Genomic DNA, 27,323 nt, shown 5'->3' on the forward strand with positions numbered 1-27,323 from the left:
GTTAATTAAAGGTTTCTAGTGTTAAAGCTGACGTAGGAGAACAGCAAATTTTAAAGTAACGTCATTTGTACATACAAACTTTATTGAAAAAAGTGACCGTATACAGAAAGAATGCTATTTTTGTTTTCATAACAGAATATCGCAAACTATCTCTTTACTTTGTTGGAGATACAATCGAAAAGATCTGTGCCCTGTTTGCGTCCAAATTCTAATGAAAACTGTATGATGGTTCGTGCATCTCACACATATTCCAATATCATCTTGAAGAAATGGTTGGTAGGGCACTGGGCCCATGTCCATGAGTTCGCTGGTTCGATCCCCGCCAGCCGGAGACTCCCCGTGTAATAAATGGTGACTGATGCACGATAAATCTACCGAGTCGCAAAGTTCTCCATGTTCCCGTAACAAATCAATACCTCTGGGGGTACTGATCCAGGATCCATTGTCTTCTGGATTGTTTCAGAATTACAAGGCTACGGAGTTGAACATTAGTAGTCAAAAACCCAAATTTGGGTTGGCTGTTCAATGACGGATATATATATTAAAAATAAATGTCACATGCTGACTCGAAGTCGATCTGGTGTTATCTTCAAGAAAAATTAGTTTGTGACATTTTGTTATAAAGACACAAGTGGCATACTGCATGCATTCAGTTTCATCAACAAAAAAAGTGTTAGTGCAATACTTAAAAATTTCTTGTTATTCTGTGTCATCCTGTATTTTGATTAAAACAACAAAAAAAAGAGCTTATCAAGAATAAGAACAGATTTCAGGTAATATTTGTGTTATAATCTGAGAAGACTGTGCCATCCATTTCGCACTGTAGTGTAGATGTATCAAATAAATTGTCCAGGGGGCTTCGTCTTCTGACAAAGGGGCGTTGACCTTGAAATTGACAGGCGATGCCCTTGAAAATAACCTGAATGATGAGTCATCCACAGGTGAGAGCGTAAAGGGGTGTTCGAAAGCCGCACGTGAAAAAGTTGCATGGTCAGAAAACGGCCTTAGGGGGCTCTTCGTGTAATTTTATGCTAATAAACTCTATAAGAAGAAGAAGAAAATGAAGTGGCTGATGGCTTTAATTGCATAAAGATGATCGAGCTCATTCATTTCGAAGAACAAGTAAATGAATTTTCATCACTTTGGAATCTTCCATTTTATGAGAGAGGGCAATTTAGTCGTTTTGAAGAGTTCATTCAGTTTTCAGTCTCCTCAAAATGAATAAGATAGCATGTACACTGATTATGGATATAGGGAGGAGATAGAACACCTGCAATTTTGACTAATAGAACCCCGTTATAACGAGTTGTCTGTGGACCCAGCCATTATAAACTGTAATTCCCTGCATTCAAATTCTTTAAAAATCACTTTTTAACGTAATACAAAGGTATTGCTGGAAATAGTGATTACGATAGTTCATAATTTATCTATAAATTATTAACTCATTAAATGGATAATAAATCAATTATTTAAGAAGAAATACAATGCATTTTTACATTCTAAGAAAGAAATCGATAACTTTCGATTGACTGTAATTCGAATTTAGTTATAGTTCATTAATTTTTGTATCAACAATTGGTAAAGAATTCACTTTTTTTACGAGTTGAAAAAAGAAAAATCAGAATATTTAATGTCGATTTNAAAAAACAGAATATTTAATGTCGATTTCNTTATAAACTGTAATTCCCTGTATTCAAATTCTTTAAAAATCACTTTTTAACATAATACAAAGGTATTGCTGGAAATAGTGATTACGATAGTTCATAATTTATCTATAAATTATTAACTCATTAAATGGATAATAAATCAATTATTTAAGAAGAAATACAATGCATTTTTACATTCTAAGAAAGAAATCGATAACTTTCGATTGACTGTAATTCGAGTTTAGTTATAGTTCATTAATTTTTGTATCAACAATTGGTAAAGAATTTACTTTTTCTACGAGTTGAAAAAAGAAAAATCAGAATATTTAATGTCGATTTTACATTCGAAAAAAAAGTTCTCCTTCTTCAATATATGGGGAGCTGCTCAATAACTTTTGCCCTGATTTAAAAATTAAGAGAATACTAGAGTACGATTTGATACAATGTAAAGAAATGCTTGCATTTGTAATTGCAACTTCTGCTAATTAAAAGTTGGAGTAGTAATAAAATAAGTAAAGAAAATAAATAAAACCAAAAAAAAAAAGAGGGTATAAAATTAAATTCCACCATAAACTACCTACTAATCTTTTAGCTGTCCACTATAAGTGTGTAAAATAACGGTTGTTTGGGAGATCAGAAGGGACCATTAGGAAAGTTCGTTACAACCGAGTGTTCACTATAATTCAGTTTCATTATAGCGGGGATCGACTGCATTCTTTTTCATTCTTTACTCTTTACTTGAGTTCAAAGGATTGCATTATATGCTGTTACAGACTTCTTGGAATTCATGTGATAATCTATTGCATATTGCGGACTTTTATTACAAACAAATACTTTTATTTTTATTACAAGCTTTCAAACTCATCCAATATTGCTAAAATAATTACTTTCAATAAATTTAAAGGCCCAACATCATCCCTTTTTTAACCAGATGTTAAATTAAATCTAAGACTTGCCTCCTTTTTAGAATAAAATTGAATTATTCGGTTCCAACCATTAATTAAAATTAAGTTAATGGTTGGAAATACTGTTTTCTTTTCCGAAATTGAAAATTTAAATTTAGAAACGAAAATCTTAAAAAGTGTAAGGCACTGAAAAGCAATGATAACATCTCACACTCAACGATTTCAACTTCACCGCAAAAATTTAATTCAAGAAATGCTTTATCATTTTTAGTAGGTTTTTGTTATAAAAAGTGAGATGTAAAAAAATGTATATTAATTATGTGAAACTAAAGCACTCGTGATTTAAAATATCATTTGTTTAGAGCTTCAAATCAAAAATTTTCAGTCAACAAAAGTTGATATTTGACTCATAAACATTCAAAAGTTCTGATAAAATCATTATCCTGCATGATTATGAAAAATTTTTGCGTACAAATAAGTGACGAAGTAAGTCTGTTATGTTATTGTCATGTCTATAGAGATGTAAATAAACATTGGAATGACATAACAGATTAATGTCCAAAACAACTATTTCAAGTCTTATTTTTCAATTTCCGTTTATATTTAAATCAACTCCTCGATTTTTTAATAAACAAAGAGAAAGGAAACGAAAAAACAAGAAGAAAAAAAACTGTTACTCGAATTCGTAAGAGAAAAAAAACCTTCATTGATGATCGGCAATTGTACGATAATTCCTACAATAGTTCGGCAATTGGATGCCTGCAAGCGACGTCATCGTAAGTAAACCGTGGCATTTGTCGAATCAGATGCTAATCAGGTTTTACACATTTGCGTGACGTCGCTTACCGGTATCCAATTAAATCTGATTTAAATCACATCGTTAGGCATAATCACTTCCCTTCTTCTCGAATTGGAAATATCCAATTATTTTAGTTTCTTAACAATTAACAAACTGTTACATTAAAATAAAATAAAAATTACATTTCAAATATCTTAAACATTTTATTGTATTCTACAGATTTAGCTTTCATTAATATAAAAGGTTGGCTATAGTAGAATATGGTAATTAATAGAATTGAGTGAAATTTCGTTCGATTTTTCAAAAACCCTCGTTATGTCCATGATATTTGAAAACAAAATTACAATTTTGCTTCATTAAGTAACATTAATATTAAATGTTCAAATGCCCCGTAGTTGTTTTAAAAAATTTGTAATGAAACATAACAAAAATCAATTACTTTTTGACGTCGATCTTGGTGTGAAAAATAATCACCGAACATAAGAGGGTTGCCAAATCGTAAATTTATCCACAAACTTTTCTTTTTAAATTTTTAAAATAAATTTCTAATCACTATTAAAACTTGCTTTTAAATATTTTTTACTATGTTTATTTAGCTATAGGACGTAAGGGCAAATCTTTATATTGTTTTATAATTAGTAATTTTGTATTCATTTTTTTTTAGTCTCGTAAGTCATCTTGGTATACTTTTATAACGAATTTTATATAAAACTAAGCTCACCTTATTAAAAAGTAAATATAAACTAGTTACCTTATACTGATAATTAAACCGTTTGACAATGGTAAAAAGGCAATTATAATTAATAGTTGTAAAAATTTTATCTCAAATAGTTGCGCAATGAAGTAATAGCGCAGAATTACTTTAAAACATAACAAAAATACACCACTTTTATTGTTAATATTTTGAATAACAACCATAAGAAGAAGCATAATAACACCCAGTAAGAATGAATGATAATTAACTATAATTGACAAGTAACATTAAATAAAGGATCAATAAACAATTTACGGGAAAATACCATTACAATCCTTTATTAATTTTCAGCTGATGAATGTGGAGCATTTCCGGATCTTCTTTTTTGGTCTCATTCTATGATTTTTCTGTTCAATAAGAATGCCCATCACAATAATGAAAAACTTGAATTATTATTAATATTATTTTCAAAGCACGTATTCGCCGAATCCGACCAATCAACGAACTTAAAACTCATTTTTTTCATAAGGATTTATTTTGAGTTTCCGCGTAAGATATTTGCAGCTAGAGACTTAAAATTGTCTATGTACTAAAGTTATGAGGAAAAAAAATCAAATTATTTTTATTTTTAAAGATTTTTTTTCAAAAGTTTAAAAAGTAAAATTAATTTCCAAATATATTTCTGAGTTTAGTTCACTTACAAAAGTATGTAGTTGCAAGTAGTACATTTTAACTCATTTTTGTGCTTTTAATTTTTTGCGTAATGGTGTTCACTATTTAAAAAAAAAAAAAGATATTTTTAAAAGTTTTGAACCTCTACGAAATATTTAATTTTGCAAGAATTAAAATTTTTTTGAATATGTTTTGGTATCTTATATACATTTATACATATATATGAAAGAAAGGTTCTGATACTATTTAACGCACTGTGTCCTGTCGAATAAAAGGTCAAATATTTCGTTTGTATTTAAGATTGAGGCCTTTTAACCGTTGCATTTTTATATTTTATAGAGAAACGTGAAGTTGATCATGCAGATCGAACTTGATAAATTTCAGCCCTTTGAATAAATTGTTCACTAGACTTCTTATAATATTAGATTTATTCAAAACTAACATGTTCAAGGCTCGAGACATTCATTTAAATTTATTTGAAATAATGACGTAATTTATTGTTTTAAAATGCTAGGAGAACGAACAATATATTTAATTTGATTTAAATAGTGAAAAGGCGCATTTTATTGTGCGAATAATATTAATGCAAACATAACCAAATTATACTGCATCATAATCATTTAATAATTCCCTTATAGATCAATAAACCTTTTCTCAATACTGTTAATAAAATATTCTTCTTGTCTTCCTGTTCTCAGCAACTTTATAAAGAATGACTTTGAACTTTTAGGAGGTTAATTTATGTGTTGAAACACCGCAAAACCACAACAAAAGGAAAGTATAACGTTGATCTGCGACCCTGAATTTTTAAGAACTACTTTTCAGGGAATTCCAAACCACCGCCAACGAGATTGGCCTCCAGGTATTCGCCAAATATACAGCATATTGTGACACCGCTTTGGAAAAGACACACTCTTGAATAACCATCGAAAAGTTGTTCAAATAAAGAAATAGATAGGATTAAATAACCGGCTGTAACAACCCTGTAGGAACTTTTTCCCTGCGGCTCCACTCATTTGGCAGAGAAACCATTATTACGAGGGAGAATATCACTTTCAAAGTATATACTATACTGGTGTATATTTTAGTTTCTTCGGAAGAAAAACATAAATACGCATAGTGCTTGGATAATTTGGGAATGAGCTGTTTTTAGATGCTAGTCAAACCGAGAATTTTTATTTAAAAATGATCGTTTTACTGACTATGACTCATCATATTTTAATTGAGTTTGGGTACACGGTTCGTACATTGACTATTTAATAATTGTTATAATTTTTATTTAACGATTTTTACTGAATGTTGAGCACCTGCTTTCTTTTTTTTCGTGTGAAAAGATATTTTGGATACTTCCGGAGCATTAAAGGTTAATATATTAATTAATTAATACTAATTATTGAAGATTAATTATTATTTAATGAAATCATTCATAAAAGCATTCTTTTTCTGAATAAACTTGCAAATTTTTTTTAAATAGATTTGTGTTTTGAACCGTCAAAAAAGTAGCCACAATCTAGAAATACAGCTCCAAATTTTTTCGCCAATGGATAGTTTTATCCCTTTTAATATTCATTTTACCTTTTTTCTTTCTGTAAAACTAATAGCACTGTAGAAAAAAAAATATCGCACAATTATAAAACGTATTATTTCGAAAATATCAGATAAATGTTGACTCTTATTTTTATTTTTTAATTAAATTTTTAAAAAAATGAAATTATCAAATAAAACAATTTTTACACCCTATTAAACTACTTGACTTCATAATACATAGTTTTCAAATCCACTAAAAATGTTATTAGAGAGACAGTCCTTGCATTATAACAATGAAAACCATTTTTCTAATCTTGTTTCTAGATGCTATAATTGACAAAAATGGTGACGCCACTGTCCTTGGCGAAATGTTTTCAAAAATATTGTTTATCCAGGTTAACTTACGAGCTAGAGAGCTTATTTTCTGAAGAGCTAATCTAGGTTCGAATCCAGGGCATAAATGATTAATTCGTATACTTTTTTCTGACTAACAACAGTCTCAGTGCTGATATGAAGTATACCCTGTGATCCCAGAGCCACTATGAAATATTGATCATCTTATAATGACTTTTTACAATTGCAATATTTTGTATAAACATATTTTTTTGAATTTATTATTTTAATTTATGAAAATTTTAAGCAAGTATGAGTTGGAGTTCAATTACCAACTCAAGGTCTGATAATTTACCACTAAGTTGTTAGTGAAACTCGTCAGTATCTGGGAAAGCTCAGTGAATGCCCTTTTACCAGCAGTTTAAATTTTTATTGCCTTTCATGTGCAGATGTTATCTAACTAACGTTAAAAAAAAGAAGGAGAAAAAAGAAACAGAATATTTAAGCCTATTATTAGCCCCATTAGTACGGAATTATAATCTTAAAAAGGTTCTTATTTCTAAACTTTGTAGTAGAGACAGAAAATGAAGACATGCTATAAAAGAGAGATTTATCAGTCGATATTTGTCGGTTACTAAGGCGCGCTCTTGACCTTGAGTAATCCCAGGACGAAAGACATTCCATGCAAGAAGGGGGGAGTTGTTTCCTGATATTCTTCCTTCCTTCCTCCCCCTCTCTTTCCTCACAGGTAGTTGAGGGATGTTGGAATCATCTGCACTCGCGCTTTCAAAGATATTTTTCCGTTGTTTTATTCATTCCCATTTCAGAGGAATCCTTCGAATCAATCGATTCATCGTTACTCACATATTATTGTTTTCATAAAAATAAATTCTTTACACTTGACATTTCTTAGTTTGTTTTCAATGTCTAAAAAATCTCGTAAAGAACGGTCAATATAAAGAAACGAAAAATTCAGTCCATCATAATTCCATCATATCTATTGATCGCTGCAGTTGTAGTGGAATAAATCTATTTTGTACAGTTAATTAATACTAGAGTCGTGGTGGATCAGGAGATAAAGCTCTCCCTTCCCAATGAAGCTATCCGGGTTCAAATTGCGGCGATAACTGGTCGATACGGATTCCCCACCTGGCTCGCACTGACCACAGTCCTGCCGTTAAATATCCTCAGTGGTAGAGGAATCGTGGAATAGAGTCCCTTTGCCACCAAGCTAACAGTGGGAGGTTTTCGCGGTTTTCCTCTCTATGTTACACAAATGTGGGTTAGTTCCACCAAAAAGTGTTCCTCGAAGGCAAATTTCTCTCAATAGTTAATCCATGAGTTCCCTTGTCTTCTGGATTGGGCTCAAAATCACAAGGCTACAGAGTTGAGCATTGGTAGTCGTGAACTTAAAATTGGATCGGCTGTTCAAAGACGGTTAAAAAAATAAATCAAATCAGCTAATGCTTGTATCATTATCGAGGTCGATCACAGTGAAGCCGCAATTTAGTTTAACCCCATGCCAACCATAATGACATATACGTGATTGCGCGATTATCCCTTCACGGCCCACAGTATCACATAAGAAATGAGTCCTTCTGATTCTAGCGGATCAAAATCTCACGGATATGATCTCAATACGGTACTTTTGTATAATATCTCGTATTAGTACTCATACGTACTCTTTAGTACTTATAAATTCGGCCATGGGAAACACTCTTTACCCTGGTTCTGAAACGGTTAAAATAATAAAGGACAATTTCTGTGTCGACGATTCCTGAACCAAAGGCATTCCTTTCAGTTAAATCTGAAGAATGAATTGTTTTATCAATACCATTTTAAATGTAGTTACACCACCACTATGATTTTTTTATTTTATATCCGTCGATGAACAGCCAACCCAATTTTTGGGTTTACGACTACTAATGTTCAACGCCGTTGCCTTGTAATTTTTAATCCAATCCAGAAGACAAGGAAACTCCTGGATCAGTACCCCCAGAGGTATTGATTTGTTATGGGAACATGAAGGACTTTGCAACTCGACAGCTTTAACGTACATCAGTCACCATTTACTACACGGGGAGTCTTCGGCCAGCGGGGATTGAACCCATGAACCATGGGCCCAGCGCGCTACCGACCAGGCTATCCCGGCCCCTCCACTATGATTGACTTCATTAATAAGTCAATTTGATTTTTATGAAGACCATGCGGCCGGATGATATATTTTTCCTCACTTATATATTAATTTACGCCCCATGATGTGCAGCTTCTCACAACTGTATCTTTGAATACGATTTTAGAAATGCAGCAAAACCCATATGCGAAGTTCCTGTTTTAAAAAAAAAAATTACACTGAAAGCAGTTTATGTTTTTGTTACGATTTTGTCCCTTATGTTTACAATACTAAATTAACACATTTAACAAATTATGCTTTTATATTTTTCTTGGTTATAAAACTTTCTTATTCTGCATCAAAAGTTTGCGAAAATTTTGAAATCTACAAAGAAAAGGTCTAAATTCAAATGTTCATAGAACTGCGAAAAATCATTTAAATTCCATGAAAATTTGATATGTTCTAAAGTGAACCCTCTACATTTAGTTACATGTGATCAAATTACAATACTTTGCTTTTTGCGAACTGAATCCAGCCTTTCATCACGGATTGTTTTTATGGTGAAAAAAGTTGTTAAGTTTGAACACTTGCCAAACTTGCAAAAAATATTTTTTGTACTTTCTGTTAATAGAAAATAGTTATTTGAACAGTTCTATGTAAGCCCTCNCGGCGTTTACCGGACAAAACTCTTCTCATTGCTTTATACTTTGTTCTATAGCGCTTTGCTCTATAGTTACAAGCTATTTTCTTCTCAGGAGTCCTAGTTAAACTTAAACATAGAAGGACGTAAACATAGTAGACCATTATAGAAATTTTACAAAATGCACAGTTAATCTCGCCTAAAATTTAATGCCACACTGACTTCAGTTCGTGTTCTCGATCTTTTTGGAAAAGGGAGGCAGGGAAAGGAAACAAGGAAAAAAGACGTCTGAAATTGCTCAATATCTTGGAAGTGTTTCAATTTAAAAAGTTGTCGTTCTAGGAAAAGGTTTGGGGTGGGAACGGGATTACGCAAAATCAGAGAGGACGCTGTTCTTTATTTTCTCGAGAAATAATTTCCCATCTTGTATTTTCACATTGTTTAGACGGTGTTGCCAAGTGCTAGACTAGATTGCCTGAGAAAGATTTTTGATTCATTTCACATTCATTCAGTAGAAAGGCAATTTAATGAAGCTTTTCCGTGTTCATTTTTTTCCCTTGATCATTAACATTAATGTTAAACTTGCTATTTATATTTAAAGGATTACTTTTTCCTACGATATCCTATTTCCTTTTACTGAAACAGAGAGATTAAAAATTTAGCCACAATTACACGGTTCAATGTTTGTTATATGATCTAATTACAAAAGTTTGTTATAACACATTCTAAATTTTAAGTCAAGTGATTGATTTCTGAGTTCCTCCATTCCTAATAACTATTTACGACGCATTGAATGAAACTAAACCGATGAAAAAAAGCTCTCATCTATGATTACTGAGGTTGGGGCGAACCATAAGCAGAGTTGGGATTCGAGCCTGAGTCGCCTCGTTAAGAAGTGCTGTTATTATTGCGCTCAAATATTCGTTGGAATGTTTAGCGTAACTCTTTCACATGCACGAATATTCTTTTGAGCTAAAACAACACAACAGCCACAACGACTGTACATTTCTGTGCTTAGAATACACTATCTTCGAAATTCCCGTTGATAGTATGCACTTTGTCTTTACGTTGCTTGAAGAATAATGGTTGCTAAGAAAGACTAAATGTTTGCAGCAATTAGTTTTGTATTTCTAGTGGTACGTATTTCAATGTATTTAGAATGAGTGGTTCCAAGCGGCGTCATAATGGATAAAGGATTCCAACATTCCAATATTGGCTACAAACAACGATTAATGCCTTTGTAGGGTGAACTTAAAGGTTTATTACAAGTTACAAAAAGTGCTACGGCAAACGATATCCTTATAATCGTGAAATATATCGCACAAAATTGTGTTTAAAAGACACTCAAACATCTTCAATAATCCTATCGAACTTTTGCATTCAACATTCAATGTGTAAAATAAAATAAGCCTTTATACTGTTTTATGTGAGATTTTAAAAATGTTCCAACCACTTTTCTGTATGGAGACGAAATCCATAATCTATAAAATAATGAATATTTAATGATTCAACGTGTAGATTTTTGTAGGTTTAGAAATGTCGAAGGTACGACACCTGAATGCTCTCTTCTTAAATTGTTTATGCATTCTTCATCTTAATCAAAGCTTTCATCAATATTAGCGGAATCGATGGAAGAGTGGGCTGGACACAATCAGAACACCTAAAGAAAAACCATTGCCATGTCACGAAATGTCATTCCTAAGCCATAGAATTGAATCCAAGATGCCAAACATTGTTCCACGAAAAAGTCAAGGCTATACTTCTGTCAAATACGAAAAACCATATACCTTTTCAAAAAAAATATCTACAGATATAATTTCATTAAAGAGATATATCTCATTAATGCTTGAAAAATAATGATAAATAAGTAAATAAACTTTTAGAACTTTGATATAATTTACACATACTACGATACAGTTTAAGTGTAACTAGATATAGATTTTAAATATTAGAGCAGATGATAATTTGAGTTACAAAAACAGAAACAAGAACATGTATCGTCGGAGTAAAATATACTCGATTCCGTTCTCACAGCCCTGATTGTAACCAGTTAGAATTTCCGCTATTCTGAAAATAATAAAAAGTAATCATGGATTAAAGATAATCGCAGTAAACCATATTAAATTGAATATTGAATATAAATGATTTATTATCGATTAGTAATGTAATAATTATAAGTAAGCCCTTAAACTGAAATAATGCGCATCACGATGTGTGAAATCAATGCTTTTTCAGAGATTTCCGTAAAAAAGGGGTCGAAGAACTCTTATTAAGAAAGAAAGAAATAAAAAATTTTTTTTGAGGTTAGAATTTCGATATAGGGAAGGACAGTTGGCGACGTCCCAAACGTTTCGCCAACTGTTTAGAGGGGAAGATAAAAGGTAACAACAGGCAACGTCGCAGAAAATGAAATTAATCATTTTTAAAAACAAATGCAGTGTCTCCTTTCGATGAAGTGAAGAGGTGCATTTGAGTGGAATATGTCGTGATGTTGACCATTTGCTTGCATCTAGTCATTTGAATTAGACTTATTTCCAAATATGGATTTTCGTATTCTAAAGATAATAGAAATATCTGACCGAAAAGAGTTGTATCTTTTTTTCTTTCTTTTTTTACCAATTGGAACGTGTTCTCAAAGTCTATTGAACTCTAATTGAAGGAAAGAAAGAATCGATTTTTTAGGTTTAATGTGAAACGATTGAAATGATCGGGATCGATAAATGTTTTCAAATACATACTAAGCCTACTAGGCACGTTTTAACAACGTTCCACATCAAAAATTTTCTAAATAACTCTTTGCTAAATAACTTATTTTTATTAATATATATGGATGAAATAAAACCTTTCAAGGCTTTATTGATGAAGAAGGTTAAATCAGCCTATTTCTAAAAGATGGTTTTCAATAATTTGTCTGAGCGGTAGGTTTAGTCTTCGCCTGGCAAAACTTGGGCAGGGGCTTCATTTTCTGGTCTAAAGGCTGAGCTTTTTATGGGATTGCACTTTTCGTTCATGTCTTAGAGATTAAAATTTCTGATGCCTGAAATTATATTTATAGCTCATGAGTAATCCGTTATTTATTTACTTGTTTTGGTTATTTGTATGAAATTATTCAAGAAAATGATGGAAAGGAAAAGCAGCTATGTATTTAATAAATAATGAAATGAGATATACATTTATTAATAAAATTGTATTAGAATTACCGCTCGGACTTTCCAAATCAAAGTAAAAGAAATCTAAATCCAATCTTAACGAAATATGCTTCTCTGATAACCATTCTCAACTTTTATAATAGCTCCTTTTCGTTTGAACACAAACAACCATAATTCACCTTATTTTATTCATTTTCAGCGAAGGCAAACACCTAAAATTAATTAAGAACGTGATTAGATGCCGCTTCAGGCCTGTGTGGTAAACTGTCCGACTTCTTAATTCTTCGTATTAGAATATTTTCAAAATAATGAGTAGTCTTTCTTTGGTTAATGTGTTCGTAATTTCTAATAAACTTCATTTACTAAGTTGCGATTGCGTCAAACAAAATTCGTTTTTTTTTAAGGACGAAAAAAAATTCGGAACCACTGCGGCAAACGATTCAAATGTTTAAATGTGAAACTATAGTACTTGCAATCAGTTTTCCGCCGAAGGCAATTTTTTGCGTTAAAAGCTTATTCACTGTGTGGGCTGCTTATAAATAGCTCAGCAAGTGTCGAAATGACAAACGACAACTGTTTTTTTAAGACCATTTCAACACAGTCTTTTGTAATGGATGTCTGATATTTTCGAATGAAGAATGAAAAAGAAGTCATTTTAATGTTTTCACGTGTCCGGCTTATCTGCTAATGAACAATATATCCTCTTTTAATTACCACACATTCATTTGATGAAGAGTTTATTTTCATAGAATGAATGCTTCTGATTTCGGGGCATTTGAAACCGCTATTCGCACGTGCATAATCTCTAATCTGACGTTCTTTTACTGTTTGTTGATAAGATCGCTGTTTTTTCCCTTCTCTTCTTCTAATGAATGTCACAATAATTTCAAAGCATCTTCTTTTCCAAATGTAACTTTTCTCGGATATTTACTCGCAGCTGCGAGTAAGTATTTTTAATTCAAGAGTTCGACGTTCGCTGCTAAAAACGAATGAATCAGCATGACGTGCCTATATTTCCGCCTAATTTCCTTTTAATTCCGTATATTAAAAGAAACACTCGTTCATGTGATGCAACGCATGAGCATGCTGCTTGCATGTGTCTTGGAAAAGGTTTTTGATCTCCGGATAATGCAGAAGCACAATGTTCTAAAACATTTACTTCTCTGAATTTTGGCGAATCTGCTATCAGTAAAAAAAACTTTTTTTTATTAAAAATTATGTTTATTTTCCTCGATTTGTGATCACAAATTTCGAATATTTTCCGCAAAGTATTTGTCTTAAAAAAAATATGGTTTAAGTTAATTATCAGCTAATTTAATGAATATCAATAACAAAGTGCGAATATTTAACTAATGTGAGTCACGGTGGATCAGGGAGTAATAAATTAACCCACATTCGAATCCCAGTGTTGACTGTTAGAAACGAATTAAATGTGCATCGAATTTCACATTGCTGATATAAAATATCCTCAGTTGTATACGGATCATAGATTAGAATCATCTTGCTGTTCGGCTGACCGTGGAAGGGTTTTGTGGTTTACCTCTCAATGTTACGCAATTACGGGTTAGTTCCATCAAAAAGACCTCAACGGAAGCTAGTAGGTGTCCCAATGCTTTGTTCGGGAGTTCCCTTGTCTTCTAGATTGGGTTCAAAATTATAAAGATACAGAGTTGAACATCGATAGTCGTACACTCAGAATTGGGTTGGCTATTCAATGCCGGTTATAAAAATATTTAACTAAGGGTTTTCGTTTGGGGACTAAAATAATTTTTTGCCCTCATACCAGACAAAAGATGTATGTCTGGTACGTTAGTCCATTGCATGTGTTAACTCTCCGATTTCCTTTTTTTTCCCCTCGGCTGAAAAAAAAAATTTAAAATATTAAGAAGAGGTCGCTTTTCATCCAATAATAATATATTTTTTTATTTCACAGTTAAAAATCATACTCTAACAATTTTAAGAAAATTTTTACTTTAGCTCCTTTAAAAGAATTTTATGCGTTTTAAAATACTACAAAGCTCAGTACATTGCATCTGTACTTCTAAGTGGTCATTTTTATTCTCATAAGTGGTTATTTTTTTCTATAAATTTTATTACAAAAAAATTAATCCCCAAAACTATTGATCCAATGAATTGAACTTTTCCATAGAAAATTTTGATTAATTTATTGAGTACGATTTTTTTCAAATATCTAGCAAATATTTTTTTTTTTAAGTGTTATCACAATTTTTCTAAAATCTCTCATTATTCCTGAAAAAAATATGCTTTTTTAAATAATTTAAGAAAAACGTTTAAGAAATGAACGTGATTTGTGTCTTTTACATTGTTTTTGCTCCATGTTTGGACCAATCGAAGGAGTATTCAACTTCTTCTGAATTAAAATTCATATTTGTAGAAAAATATGTCAATTTTGTTTACATGGTTCATTTTTCTAAAGGGTTTATTTTAAAAAGGGGCACTTTTCATTAACATCACATGTTTAAGGATCTAGCTCAATGAAGTGATCTTTTCATTGTAATCACGCAGTGTAATCATTGCTGACAATTTGTATAAATTTACTATTGGATGTTACATATTTATTTGTATTTATTCACTTATCTTATGTTGTAAAATATGGGTAATACGAAAGATGTGAGATACAACTTCTATTTGAGCTCGAACTGTATATTGTGGATTTTAGAAATGTTGCATACCTTTACTTTCTCACACCTGGAATTGAATGAAAGCCAATAGAGTCATTCTAATTCTGAATACTTGCTTCGTACTAATACACAAAGCAGCCTTTTATGAAAGAGAATTATTTTACGAAATCGTTCTCTGTTCTTTAGCCTGAATTACTAACCCCAATCGACAGCGACGTTCTACGAATTGTCACTGTTGCCAACGGGCTGATCTTATTTCTTTTCTCTCGTTATTTTATTTATTTTTTATTCTCGGCTGCATATGTATAAATAAGTATGCTAATTCGCAGAAGTAATTAGTCTTCCCGAAACGTGAAATGAATATCGTCTTTTTTTTTTTTTTTAATTTTTAGTTACAACTTTCTTTTTACTTTCGATTATGATTTGACTGGAATTGTGGGAAATGTGTGCCCCGAAAGAAATGTCTCTGAGCGATATCGTTTGAAGAAAAAAAACGATATTTAATTAACTTTTTAATGAACGTTATGAATAAATGGTTTTATGCAGTGCGCAAAAAAAAAAGATAAACGGACCACCCTGAATAATTTTTGATCTAATGATTGGATTTTCATGTTCTAGGACTCTATCTTAACAGTTCAAAAGGGTGACTTTAAAGATTCTAATTTATTAGCGCAAACGATATTTTAAGTTACAAAACCGGACACAAAAACGTACTTTCTCCGAATAAACATGCAGTTTTTTGACGGATTTAGATTTCTAATCCCTAAAACGCAGGGAATATAGCCATATCTCGAGAATTTTTAAGTGATTTGAAAATTTTTTGCACGCAGTTATAAAGTTTATTCTTTCAAAGATAATTTCATGCAAAAAATAATTTTTAGTAAATATTTATTAATTTTTATTGTTTTATTTAATAATAATAATAATAAAATTGAATTGTAAGATACACAATTTTTATCTTATTTTAAAGAACGTAATTTTGCAAGGAAATTTTAAAAATATGAGCGAAATCGGTCAAATTGTTCCTGAGAAACGAAATTTTAAAAATATGACTTTCCTAAAATTCAATTTTTCTAAAACAAAATGACCGATTTTGCTCTCATTTAGTGTTTTGCCATATAAAATTACATTCTCCAAAATTAAGGAAAAAAATGTGTACTTTGCGATTTAAAATTTTTTCGACCATTGTTAAATAAGATAATAAATAATTACTTGAACTTATTTTTTACATGGAATTATCTTTGAATAAGCGAACTTCGTTTAAAAAGTTCTCGAGACATGATAAGTTGCGCAAAAACAAAACTAACAATAAGGGTTCTAAAATTTAGACTGCTAAACTGAACAAATTATTGGGACCATATTTAGGGATTGAAGTTACCCCTTATATTATGGGGGTCAAAAATTTAAATCCACCGAAAAAAAGGTACGTAGCATATTTGAAGTTACCCTTTTGAGCCATTAAGGAAGAGTCCTAGAGCGTGAAGATCTGATAAGATAATTGGATCAAAAATTATTCAGGGTTATCCATTTTTGAAGCAATACTTAAATATGCTAATTAATTTGTGCGGCTAATACTTTAAGTTATGAAGTTAGTCAAAATAGCGACGGTATAAAAACAACTTTCTTTAAACGGTTAATATTTTTGAGTTTAAGAAAGTGTGAAAGAACTCAGGTCTAGATAAACATAGATCCAATTATAAAAGAAATCGAATTTTTAAGCTCATTAATGGCAATTATAATTTTTATGTCTTCTGTTATATATCTGAAAGTATTTACAAATCAAAGTTTTGTTTACACTGAATTAAAATCTTTTAATCATTTTCTTTAATTTGTATAGCTTAGAATCCAATTTTTTTTAATTATTTAAATAAATGGAAAAAAATTATAAAAAATTATTTTTTGAAGTTATTATCTCTGAACAATTCACCTGCATGACGATTAACATATCATATTGATAAATAACACAATCAATTACATAATTAGTATCGATTTACTGAATTAATTAATGATGTTTCAGAAATATGTAAAAAAATAAAATTGAATTAATTTCAGGTAAAGTTATGAATGATATTATTTTCAAAGTCAAGAAGTTAAACAAATTTATAGTTATGAAATTAGTTTAAAAAATTGAAAACAGCTGTCCAAAATTGAAAGCACTGGAAATTATAAGTTTTAAGTCAGCGAATTTCTCGATTCGCGTTTACTTTAATCAATCTGCATCTTAATACAATTTCACATTTAAAGTTCTAAAAGAAAAAATTACAGAACAATCAAAAATAAAATGTTTTTTTTTGTTTTCTGGAGATAATTACAACGGATTTGTTTGTTAGTCATTTTTTAGTATTTTTGCACTGTCAATCATGCAATAACAAATCCAATTTTTGTCATGAATGGACATGTTTATCAGGTAACCACAATTTTAACTTACTTATATATTTTAGTTTTAAAGTATTTCCAAAAAGAGTGCAATATTTTATTTTTAGAATCTGTGTAAACACCAACAACTCATATTTATTGATAAACATAAATTGTAAAGAACTCATTTAGTAATTCATCAATATATAAGAGTTTATTACATTTTTCTATTTAAAAAAAACCATGAAATAAATCAAAGTAAATGTAAACAAATCTTTTTTTGAAGTATGTCTAATAGTTTACCTCATTTGAATAATGTATTTTAATGTATAATTAAGGCTGAACAAATAATTATTAGAATCAGTAATTATTAGAGAGGTAATAACGTATTGACATTTAAATTACCTTAGCTATGAGGTAATAAAAGCAATTATCATTAAGAACAGCTTTTGACGTCACGATTTTTGAGCATTTAATGTTTTCGAAAGTTCAGTGGCATTAAAGTCGGTGAACGTAATATGTGTGTCCGATCATATTATTATTAGGAATTCGCTCGGTGTTTATTTTGATCTCTTTTAATTTATTTTTAATTCTGACAACTAATAAAACTAGAAATGGGGAAATCTTTCAAGCGTTATAAAAATATTTCAAAATATGCAATAAGTGAAATCAACTGGAAGAGCTGTGAACTTTGAACCGCTTTCTCAGCTGAAGTTTTAGAGCCATATTTAAAAAATTGTGGATAGCCGCTATTTCTTTAACATCAAAAATCTACATCCAAATAGTACGTTTTATCGGAGAAAGTGCGATTATGTGACTGATTTCTTTAAATATTCATATCTTGCACTAATTGACACAGTTAAAGTCATTTTAAATTTTTAAGGTCTAACGAGAGCATATAAGCCCATTTCCACGTCAAGCGAAAAAAAATTTTGAAAAATATTTTAACACGTCCAATAAAAATATTTGAAATCTGCCCCCTCTTTTGAGGCAGTTTTAATTGTTAACAATATATAACAATAACCTTATGTTATATAACAACTCAAATTGGACATTGCTTACCTCTCTTTTTCTACATTTTTGAAAATTTCGTTATTAATGTTAAGGTTTAAATCTGGCAACATCTAACTCGTGCTTTATTATTTTCATTTATTTTATTTATTCATTTTTCGTAGTTATTTTTGACATCAAGTCATGCGCGATCTTATAAAAGGAAGATCTTGAAGAGAAACAAAATTTTCTATAACCATGGATAAAGAACATATGTATATATATGTAAAGTAAAAGAAAGTAGGCGAAAAAATTGCTGATAAATCAGTTAAAGTTGCAATAATTTTCGAAAAGAATTAAATTTCGAGAGAAGAAAAAAAACTTTTCAAGCTCATAAATGAAAATAACCTTTTCATCCCATCACATTTCAACTTTATTTGCGTAAGCTGCAGAGTGTCCTGCGTGGTATTTTTTACTACAAGTTTAACGTTTAATAATTTTCAAATTAACTAACTAATGTACCCTGTATATTTTTCTACATATCTTCGTAGCTTCAATTTTCGAAGTTTTATTGTTTTAGTGTAGCAAAAAAAAAAAATTTAACGTTAAGTTCAACACCAAAATCAGAGGCGGCGGCACTTAATATATAACGATAGATATTATATATGTTAATCGATTTGTCATGGCGGATGAATTTTTTTTTTCTTTGGAGCCACTAAGAAACATATTCCTTAGCTACTATGTATGTTTCAATATGAAAATTAAAAAAAGCGTGAGGCGAGATAGGAGGGTAACTATGCATACTGTATACTGATGAAACGCGGATGAAACCAGTATTGTAGTGTAAATTCGTCTTCCTCGCAACAATTCTATTGTTGCAAGGAAACCATTTTACAGGGTTGTCAGTATGTAGTACAAACAGAAGTTAACATAAAGCGGGAATCGTAAGAAGCAAATGCTGTTTAGTTATTTATTTATAGATTTTAAGATTTGATATGAGATTTATATCTGTGTTGATTTCTGTATAGTTACTTAATGCAATATCGAATAATGTATTAGAATGTCTGTGCTCTACATCAATGATATAAATAATTAATCATAGTATATTATCGGATGCCCAGCTGTTTATTTATTTGTTTTTTTTAATTAAGTTATTTTTTGAAAATTCTTAACACTTATACAGTTTTTTCTCATTGATTCTACAAATAAAAAATAATAATTTTATAAAAAAAATATTTTTATTCCTATCTATTTCAATTTTAACAGCAAAATGGTTGTTCTACATACTTTGTTTTATTTCTTTAAACTTGCATAACATGCAAGTTCATCGTCTTCGACCGGAATGAAGCGTAAGCTTGTTGAATTTATTTATTAGTTTATTTTTTTAAAAAAAGTAGTAAAATAGAATTATTAATGATTCTTTTAGAAAGTTTATTTTAATAGGATGAATAAAGTTTGTAGATATTTTTTTTTCTTCTTTTGCTTACATAGGAAAGGCAATTTTAGACATCGAGCAATTAATTTTTGGCAAGCGAAAAAAAATACCATAAAGCATATTTATCTTAAATAAAATTTCAAAATAACAAAAAATAAATAAAATAAATAAATATTATGCTTTTGTCTCTTTTATTCTTATAGAGAATTTTTTCCTTCTTCATTAAAAGTCATTAAACCCATATAGTGGTGCTCGATCATCAAAACTTTATGGGAAATAAAAATGATTATTCCAAATTATATCCACCTCTTTAATCGCAGAAAACGTTTCTCTTTTAGGCAAAGAACAAATTTTAGGCAATTAGCTCCTATTTTTCAAACGCTTACTTCTAAAGTGCTGTACTGGGATATTTTTGACCCATTTATTCACAAATTACTAAATAGGATCGTTCTATTTTTCTTATTTAGCACTTTTGTTTAAGTTGCGGAGAGTTGAAACATATTTCACTGGAGGGCACGTCTTTTATTGATTGTGCTTCCGGTCAAAGGGTTATTTATACCCATAAAAATATTTTTTTTTACTTAACAGCTTGTCAAGATAACGTTAGTACGAAAAATACATTAAAAATATTTTAAAGATAAAATTTATTTTTGAGTCAAAAATTAAGACCTCAAATTTAAAAAATAAAGTAGCTTAAATTGCATAAACTTTAGAATAAAACTAAAAAACATGACAAATTATCTGTCTTCTGATTTCTGAAAAATAATTGCCCGGAATTTAAACATTATTAATGTTTAAAGATTTTAAAAATACTTTTTTTTATTGCCAATTTAACTTCATTAAAGATTTCTAAAATGAATGAATAATTCTTGATTTTCTGCGTAATTTTGCGAACGCAAACTATACAAAACAGAAGGAGGAACGATCCTGTCGAATAGCAGCTTTTTAAATATTAAAACTATTAATTATTTTCAACAAACTATGATTTTTCTTCATATTAAAATTTTTGCTATAAATTAGACAAAGGGCATTTCTGTTAATTTTTATTTTGTTTAATTTATTTATTTATTTTCGTAAAATAATATTAGTGCTGTTTAGTAGCTTACAACTCCATTTAATTAAGAACAGAATTCATTGCACGTTTTTCAATAATTATTTATTTTTGATACATTATGTCAGGGAAACCGAATCAAAATGAATGCAGGGCGACGTTATCGAGTGAATAATTCGAAATCTGCCAGAAACCAAATGTTAATTTTAAAGTCAAGCTTTTGAAAAGTGTTTCTTTAAAAAAGTAATTTAAAACTAAACATAATTCGTATAAAAAAAAATAAGGTACAAAAAGCAAAATTGGTAAAAGTTATTTATTCGTTCAGAGACACTGTAAATAAACCGCTATACCGGCCATTGACGCAAAGAATGCTTAAATTATTTTGGTAATTTTTACTACTAATATTGTGGTAATAGATGCAGTAACAGCGGATTCCAAACATACTAGATATTTGACATAGGTATTAAAGTACCAAGGTACCTAATAAAAGTATTAGATTTTTACGGCCTACGAAACGATTAAATACCAGTGAATATTACAAGATTGCGTTAAATAAGACCTATCATGAGTTGGCCTCAAACAATAGCATCATGCTAAATGATACTGAATGAAGTTCATCTTTATTTAGAGAAAATAAACTCATAAATATGTTTTTTTTAAATTTTATTTTATGTAGAATCGTGATAGTTCAGGGGATAGAGAGTTCACCTTCCAATGATGCGTTTCGGGTTCGAATCCCTTTGATGGCTGATCGATACGAATTCCGCATCCGGCTTGCATCGACCCCAGTGCTGACGTATAGTATCATCAGGGGTAGACAGAATATGGGTTGGAGTCCCCCTGCCGTCAGACTAACCGTGGGAGGTTTTTGTGGTTTTCCTCTCCTTGTAACTCAAATGCTGGTTAGTTCCATCAAAAAGTCCTCTACGAAAGCAAATTACTCCAAATACTTGATCCAGGACTTCCCTTGTCTTCTGCATTGCGTTTAAAATTACAAGGCTACGGAACTAAAAACATCAGTAGTCGTAAACCCAAAAAATATGGTCGGCTGTTCAACGACGGTGGTTGTAAAATAAAATAAAATCTAATAACGTAAAGTCGCTGGAAAGGGAAACAAATAATAATGAATAAAAAAGGAATTATTTTATAAATTGTGTCAGTATATGTCTTTCAATTTTGTACATGGTTACGCAGTCTTTATTTCTATCGATTTATTGATTACACCGAGGAACGATTTTTTTCTTTGTTGTTTTTTTTCTGCTTCATGAGGTTTTTTTAACAGTTCTTATATACTATCGTGCCGCTGATTTCAAATCTACAAATCAAATCTTTGCAAGCTACAGTTTTTTTAAAAGTCATTTTTAGTCATATTTTTTGTCGGAATATACAAATTAAAAAACATTTTATATAACAGGGGATTACGTAAATGTTGCAACAAACTTCTAGGGGAAATTCACCAGGACTAAAATTATAGGGGTGCTTCCCTATTATGAACTGTTTCTTCGTATGCTCCTGGTAGGAAAGCACTCTTAGGCATAACCATGTGAAAGGGAATAACCTCTCTTCTAGATTTTTATGTACTAGACCCGTACGACGACATTTCTGGGCATGGGTTTCTATACAGTTTTAATGCTGCTGATGCCCCTTATTTCCCCTAGGAGTTGGTCGCAACATTTGCGCTACTTCCTCTTATATATAGCGTTTTTAAACTTATATAGGGTTTTTAAACTTATACATTCCTACCAAAAATAGACTAAAAATGCCATTTTATTAAAAAAAAATAATAATTCTGCAGGTTTTCGAGAGAAAAAAATTTTGGATTTGAAATCTCCACACCCGAATTAGGCAAGATTTGCATATATTTATGCAAATTTGTTTTGTTGCACATTTGTATATTTGCAACAAAAAATTTATTTCCCAGTGATATTTACGTTTTCCTCTTACAAAGAACTGGAGTTCAGCTAGTTTTCACTAAAATTAAATTTTTTTTAATACATTTCCTTTAACTTGCTGTGTTTTTATAAATCTTTCAAATAATGATTAGAAGATTAATTGAAACTACCTACGTAAAATAATGAAGTCGAAGCTGTTGCCAGTAAAAATTTGCTTTTGTGTAAACAAAAACAATCCGTCTCTGTCATAATAAAGCGAAGAGAAAAAGCTTTCTAACTGATTACATCTGCATAAACCACGTTTTTCTTACTGTCTCTCGAATTTTCCGTGACTATCCTAACATATAAGCGATTACCACCAGATATTTGTTTTCCAATTTCACCATGTCACTGCAACCATCTTTTAGCTGCTTAAACCAAAACAGTTACTTTTTGTTTTTAATTAAATTTAATAAAAATCGAAATATTTTGGAGTTTTAATGTAAATAACATTTTTACATGATTTTAAATTATACCGTTTTAAATCCCTGAAATCCTTTATTTAGAGGAATTGTGCTGAATAGTCTTAAAATATTTTTTTTTAAAAAGGGTATATTTTATTGCATTTCTCTGAATTTAATTCTACCAAGAACAAAATTAAAATTTTAAATTTTGTCATTTAAATTTAAAATGCTTCACAATGCTTCGATGTTTTCAAAAATCGAAAATAATATGCTTCGATCTTAACTAAATTAAATTATAAATAGTTACAAAAATTTATTTTTGTTATTTAAATTATTTTTGCTTAAATAATTTTATATAATATTTAGTTATTTTTAGTATCATTATTAAGTAATTGCAGAGATTTGCAAAATGCGTAAAAAGAAATAATAAAATTAAAACTTTCAAACTCGTCACTAAATTAGCTATCAAACAGGAATATGACTTGAAAAAAAATTTGAAATAGTTTCTATGTGACATTCTTGTATTGACGTTAAATGCTGCGACAGAGGTTAAAAAAAGAAATCGAACCTTCGTTGCTTGTGAAAATAGAATCATAATTTATGAGATTGACAGTTATGCAGTCATTTAAAAGAAAACCTCAATGGCACACGCACAACAAATAAACTCTTAATCTCAGGGCTGCTACTAAATTAATTTTAATGCTTCAACTCCTTTCATTCAATGTCATTCTTAACAAGCCTTACTTAATCAATAATTTTCAGTTTAAAGAGTCAATTTATTCAATATTATTCACCTTTTTTTTAAAGTTCTTTTAAAAAGTTTCCATTAAAAGCAAACAAAACACTGCATGCTAAAAAAAATGTTTATTTATTTTTTTTGTTGGCAAAACAGAGTGTTTTGTCCGCTAGTACCCTTGAAAACTCTCACTTCACCAAACAAGCTATCTCGTGTCATAACCATGGCAACAGGCTGTCAATCCCCACCAAGCATAGGTAGAATTTTTTTTTCTTTTTTGTGTCTTGACCGTTGTGAATTTACACCACCTCCATTTTTTTTCCATAAATACATTGATAGAGACATAATATTCATTTTACGGTTGCATAACCTTTCGTATAATGGGATTTCTATTGTTCTTTCATGACTTTATACATCCTGCTGTTGGGGAAAGAACTTCCGCGTTGTTTTCTCTCCGTCCAGACACACATCCTTTTTCCTTTGGTGATGTAAAATTTAGTAAACAAGGCTCCTGACGTCACTTTCGGGTGCTGATCGCCATATTTTTCCATGTTTTCAGTCCTCTGAAATCATCGTGATAAACTAAAGAGTAAATTTCAAGTTCGATGCAAACGATCATTTTCGAACGATGTTTGACTTAACATCATCTTTTATTGCCCCACAGTACATGCATTTAATGCAATGTTATCAAATATTTTTAGCACATAATCTCGCGGTAAATGTCTGTCCAGCTACAGTTTGTAAATTAGGCTCCTTTTTCAGAAAGAGATTTTAAGCCATTGAAAAAAAAGGAATTATAAAAGATGAAGATATTTTTATGCTTGATTATTATAATTATTATTTTGCGTGTATGCGTGTGTTTACTCTTAAATTTTGTAGGGAAAAAAACTACATTTTTTTACACATCTATTAGTTGTTAAAAGGAAAAAAATATATAGTCTTGGAATTAATTAATAATAATCGATGCATTTTTTATAAACATTTAGAAAACTAATTTTCTTTTCATAAGTTACTTTTCAAGAGCAAATATGATCCACCTTTCTAAATAAATATATAAATTTTTTTGTGAAAACTGTGGCCCATATTAACCTTTTAAGACATAATCTTTAAATAATGGCTGAAAATGCGATTTTTACTCAATATGTAGCTTAGAATAAAGTAAATTCATGCAATAAAATATTCGATTTAGAAAAAAATTAATTCATTAAATTTAATTAGCTTTGCTTAGTTGTTTTTAATTACTGGAAAAAATTAAAACTCATAATTTTTAGAATTTTTTGTGTATTGTAGGACATTTTTATGATGCATTTCTTCACATTTAGGTCATGAAACAAAATTTACTTGACTCAAATAATAATATATTTTCATGCCATCAAACATTCTTAAAGATTAGAATTTCTTGTGTAATTAAATTATTTCCTATGTAGTTAATTTTCTTATGTTTCTAATGCAATTAAAAACTCTAGCCAACTAAGACAAATTCAATTACATTTTTATGTTGATAATTGCCTTGTAAACACATACAAACGAAATCTTAAATTTTTTTTTCAAGTAATAAAATAGTACCAAATTATTGTCCAATATTTTCGGCGCTGGGTTTTGCGATGTAAAAATAACCTACAAGAGATCAGTTTTGGAAATCCTACGACAAAGGAGACCATTTAGAGGTGAAAAAGATAGTGGCAAAGATTAAATGCTATATACGTCAGTTTGAGAACATAAAAATTGATAAGTTAAAATTTGTCTAAAATTTTTCAACTATTTTTGTTAAAATTTTGAGATTATAATACAAGGGATAAACGATAGAAGATGGCATAAAAAAAAATCTTTTTTCTATTTCAACGAAATATTGGATGAAATGAACTCAGATCACCACAGTAATTAAAATGTTTGAATAAACACTAATCATGAATTTATATTGAGCTTAATAGTTATAAATCAATAGCTTACAATCGTGGAATGCAGGCGACCAAAATAACTGTCGATCAAATGGCGTTTTTTGTTTTCTTAAATTTTTGGATTGCAATTTTCATGACTTAAGGGGAACTCTTAGATGAAGGAATTAATTTATGATAACCCCATCGAACACGTTAAAAGATTGTAAACATTTCTTCAAATAGTTAAAAAGTTAATTATGTATGCATAAATCAAAAACAGAAATGAAGTAATATATTTTCCCATGAATAACAATTAAAAATAGTGTAAAGATAAATGGGGAATAAAAAAATTTAAAACATGAAGATGTAATAAATACACACTACTGTATTAAATATGTGTATAAGTCAGTTGAGAGCTATTTTGGAACCTAATGCATATACTGGTGACGAAATGCTATAAAAGTTTGTACCAGCCTACCATCGTACATGCCATAGGATAGGTATGATATTAGGCTAAAAGTATGATACTACCATATACCTCCCTACCATAGAATAAAACATGCATTAGAATAATAGATAATCAAAAGTTTATTAAAATTAAGTAATATTTTATTACGCGTGTATTTTTTGTAGAGATTATTCTTTTTGTATAATATTTCACGATTATAGTCCTTCATCACCCAAAAATCGAATCACTTGATAATTATATCAATTATTTTAATATTTTGTTAAGAATTGATAAATTTCATTTTTTACACTTTTATTCGTTTTAAATGCATTTTCCCTGATATGTCTTGATTTGATCCAATTCATTTTTTTGCTCATTGATCCAATTCGTTTCTTCTTCTATAAGTTGGACAATATGACATTTCAAAGATACTGCCATACCTGTTGGATGTATTGTTCAACTAGTTAAGTTTCCAGCTGTGGGTATGATTGTAAGCATACCTTCAAAGACCACACATTTGGTATTGTGTTGTTAACCTTTCAAGACAACTGATAATATGAACAAAAAATGTTGATAGATTGATTATTAGGGAGTATACATCCTGTTGTTCATTTATCAATTCTTCAAAAGATAAATTGATTTCAATTGACTTGTTGCAACTCCTGGTCCATTCAAATTGCCAAAATCATCTCAAATAACTTGTTGTTGAAGGTTTGCCGTCGTCCTTAATGACGTCACATGGGGGTAAAGGGGTAGTATTCCATATATTTAACCGTATCTCTATTTTGTAACATAAAGCAAGCTTCCTTTTGCTTTGGGGTCGAAATAGTTAAAAAAAGGGCCAGCTAAGTAGTACTGAGTAAAAGATCGCGTGTTTAGTTAGAGCTAAAGATGGTTAAGAGTGAATGTAAAGAAATGTCCCCGTTGAATATAGGTAAGATTTTATTTTATGTTCTGCTTGTTAACTTTAACTATT

At 30.1% G+C, this 27,323-nt stretch overlaps 1 protein-coding gene across 2 annotated transcripts in view; it reads left to right on the forward strand.

Annotated features, from left to right (window-relative positions):
* The window catches only part of LOC107443270 (monocarboxylate transporter 9), an 87,450-nt gene that overhangs the window by 14,907 nt on the left and 45,220 nt on the right, over positions 1-27,323 (forward strand). Inside the window, exon 1 of one of the 2 annotated variants that reach the window (XM_016057101.3) lies at positions 27,125-27,281. The exons of the other annotated variant lie outside the window; for it this stretch is intronic. Coding sequence (XP_015912587.2) covers positions 27,239-27,281 — 43 coding nt within the window. The 5' untranslated portion in view covers positions 27,125-27,238. Of the gene's footprint in view, positions 1-27,124; positions 27,282-27,323 lie in introns of those variants that run through there. 2 annotated transcript variants of the gene reach the window in all.

The sequence above is a fragment of the Parasteatoda tepidariorum genome, chromosome 2 (genome assembly GCF_043381705.1).
Source record: "Parasteatoda tepidariorum isolate YZ-2023 chromosome 2, CAS_Ptep_4.0, whole genome shotgun sequence".
Classification (NCBI taxonomy): domain Eukaryota; kingdom Metazoa; phylum Arthropoda; class Arachnida; order Araneae; family Theridiidae; genus Parasteatoda; species Parasteatoda tepidariorum.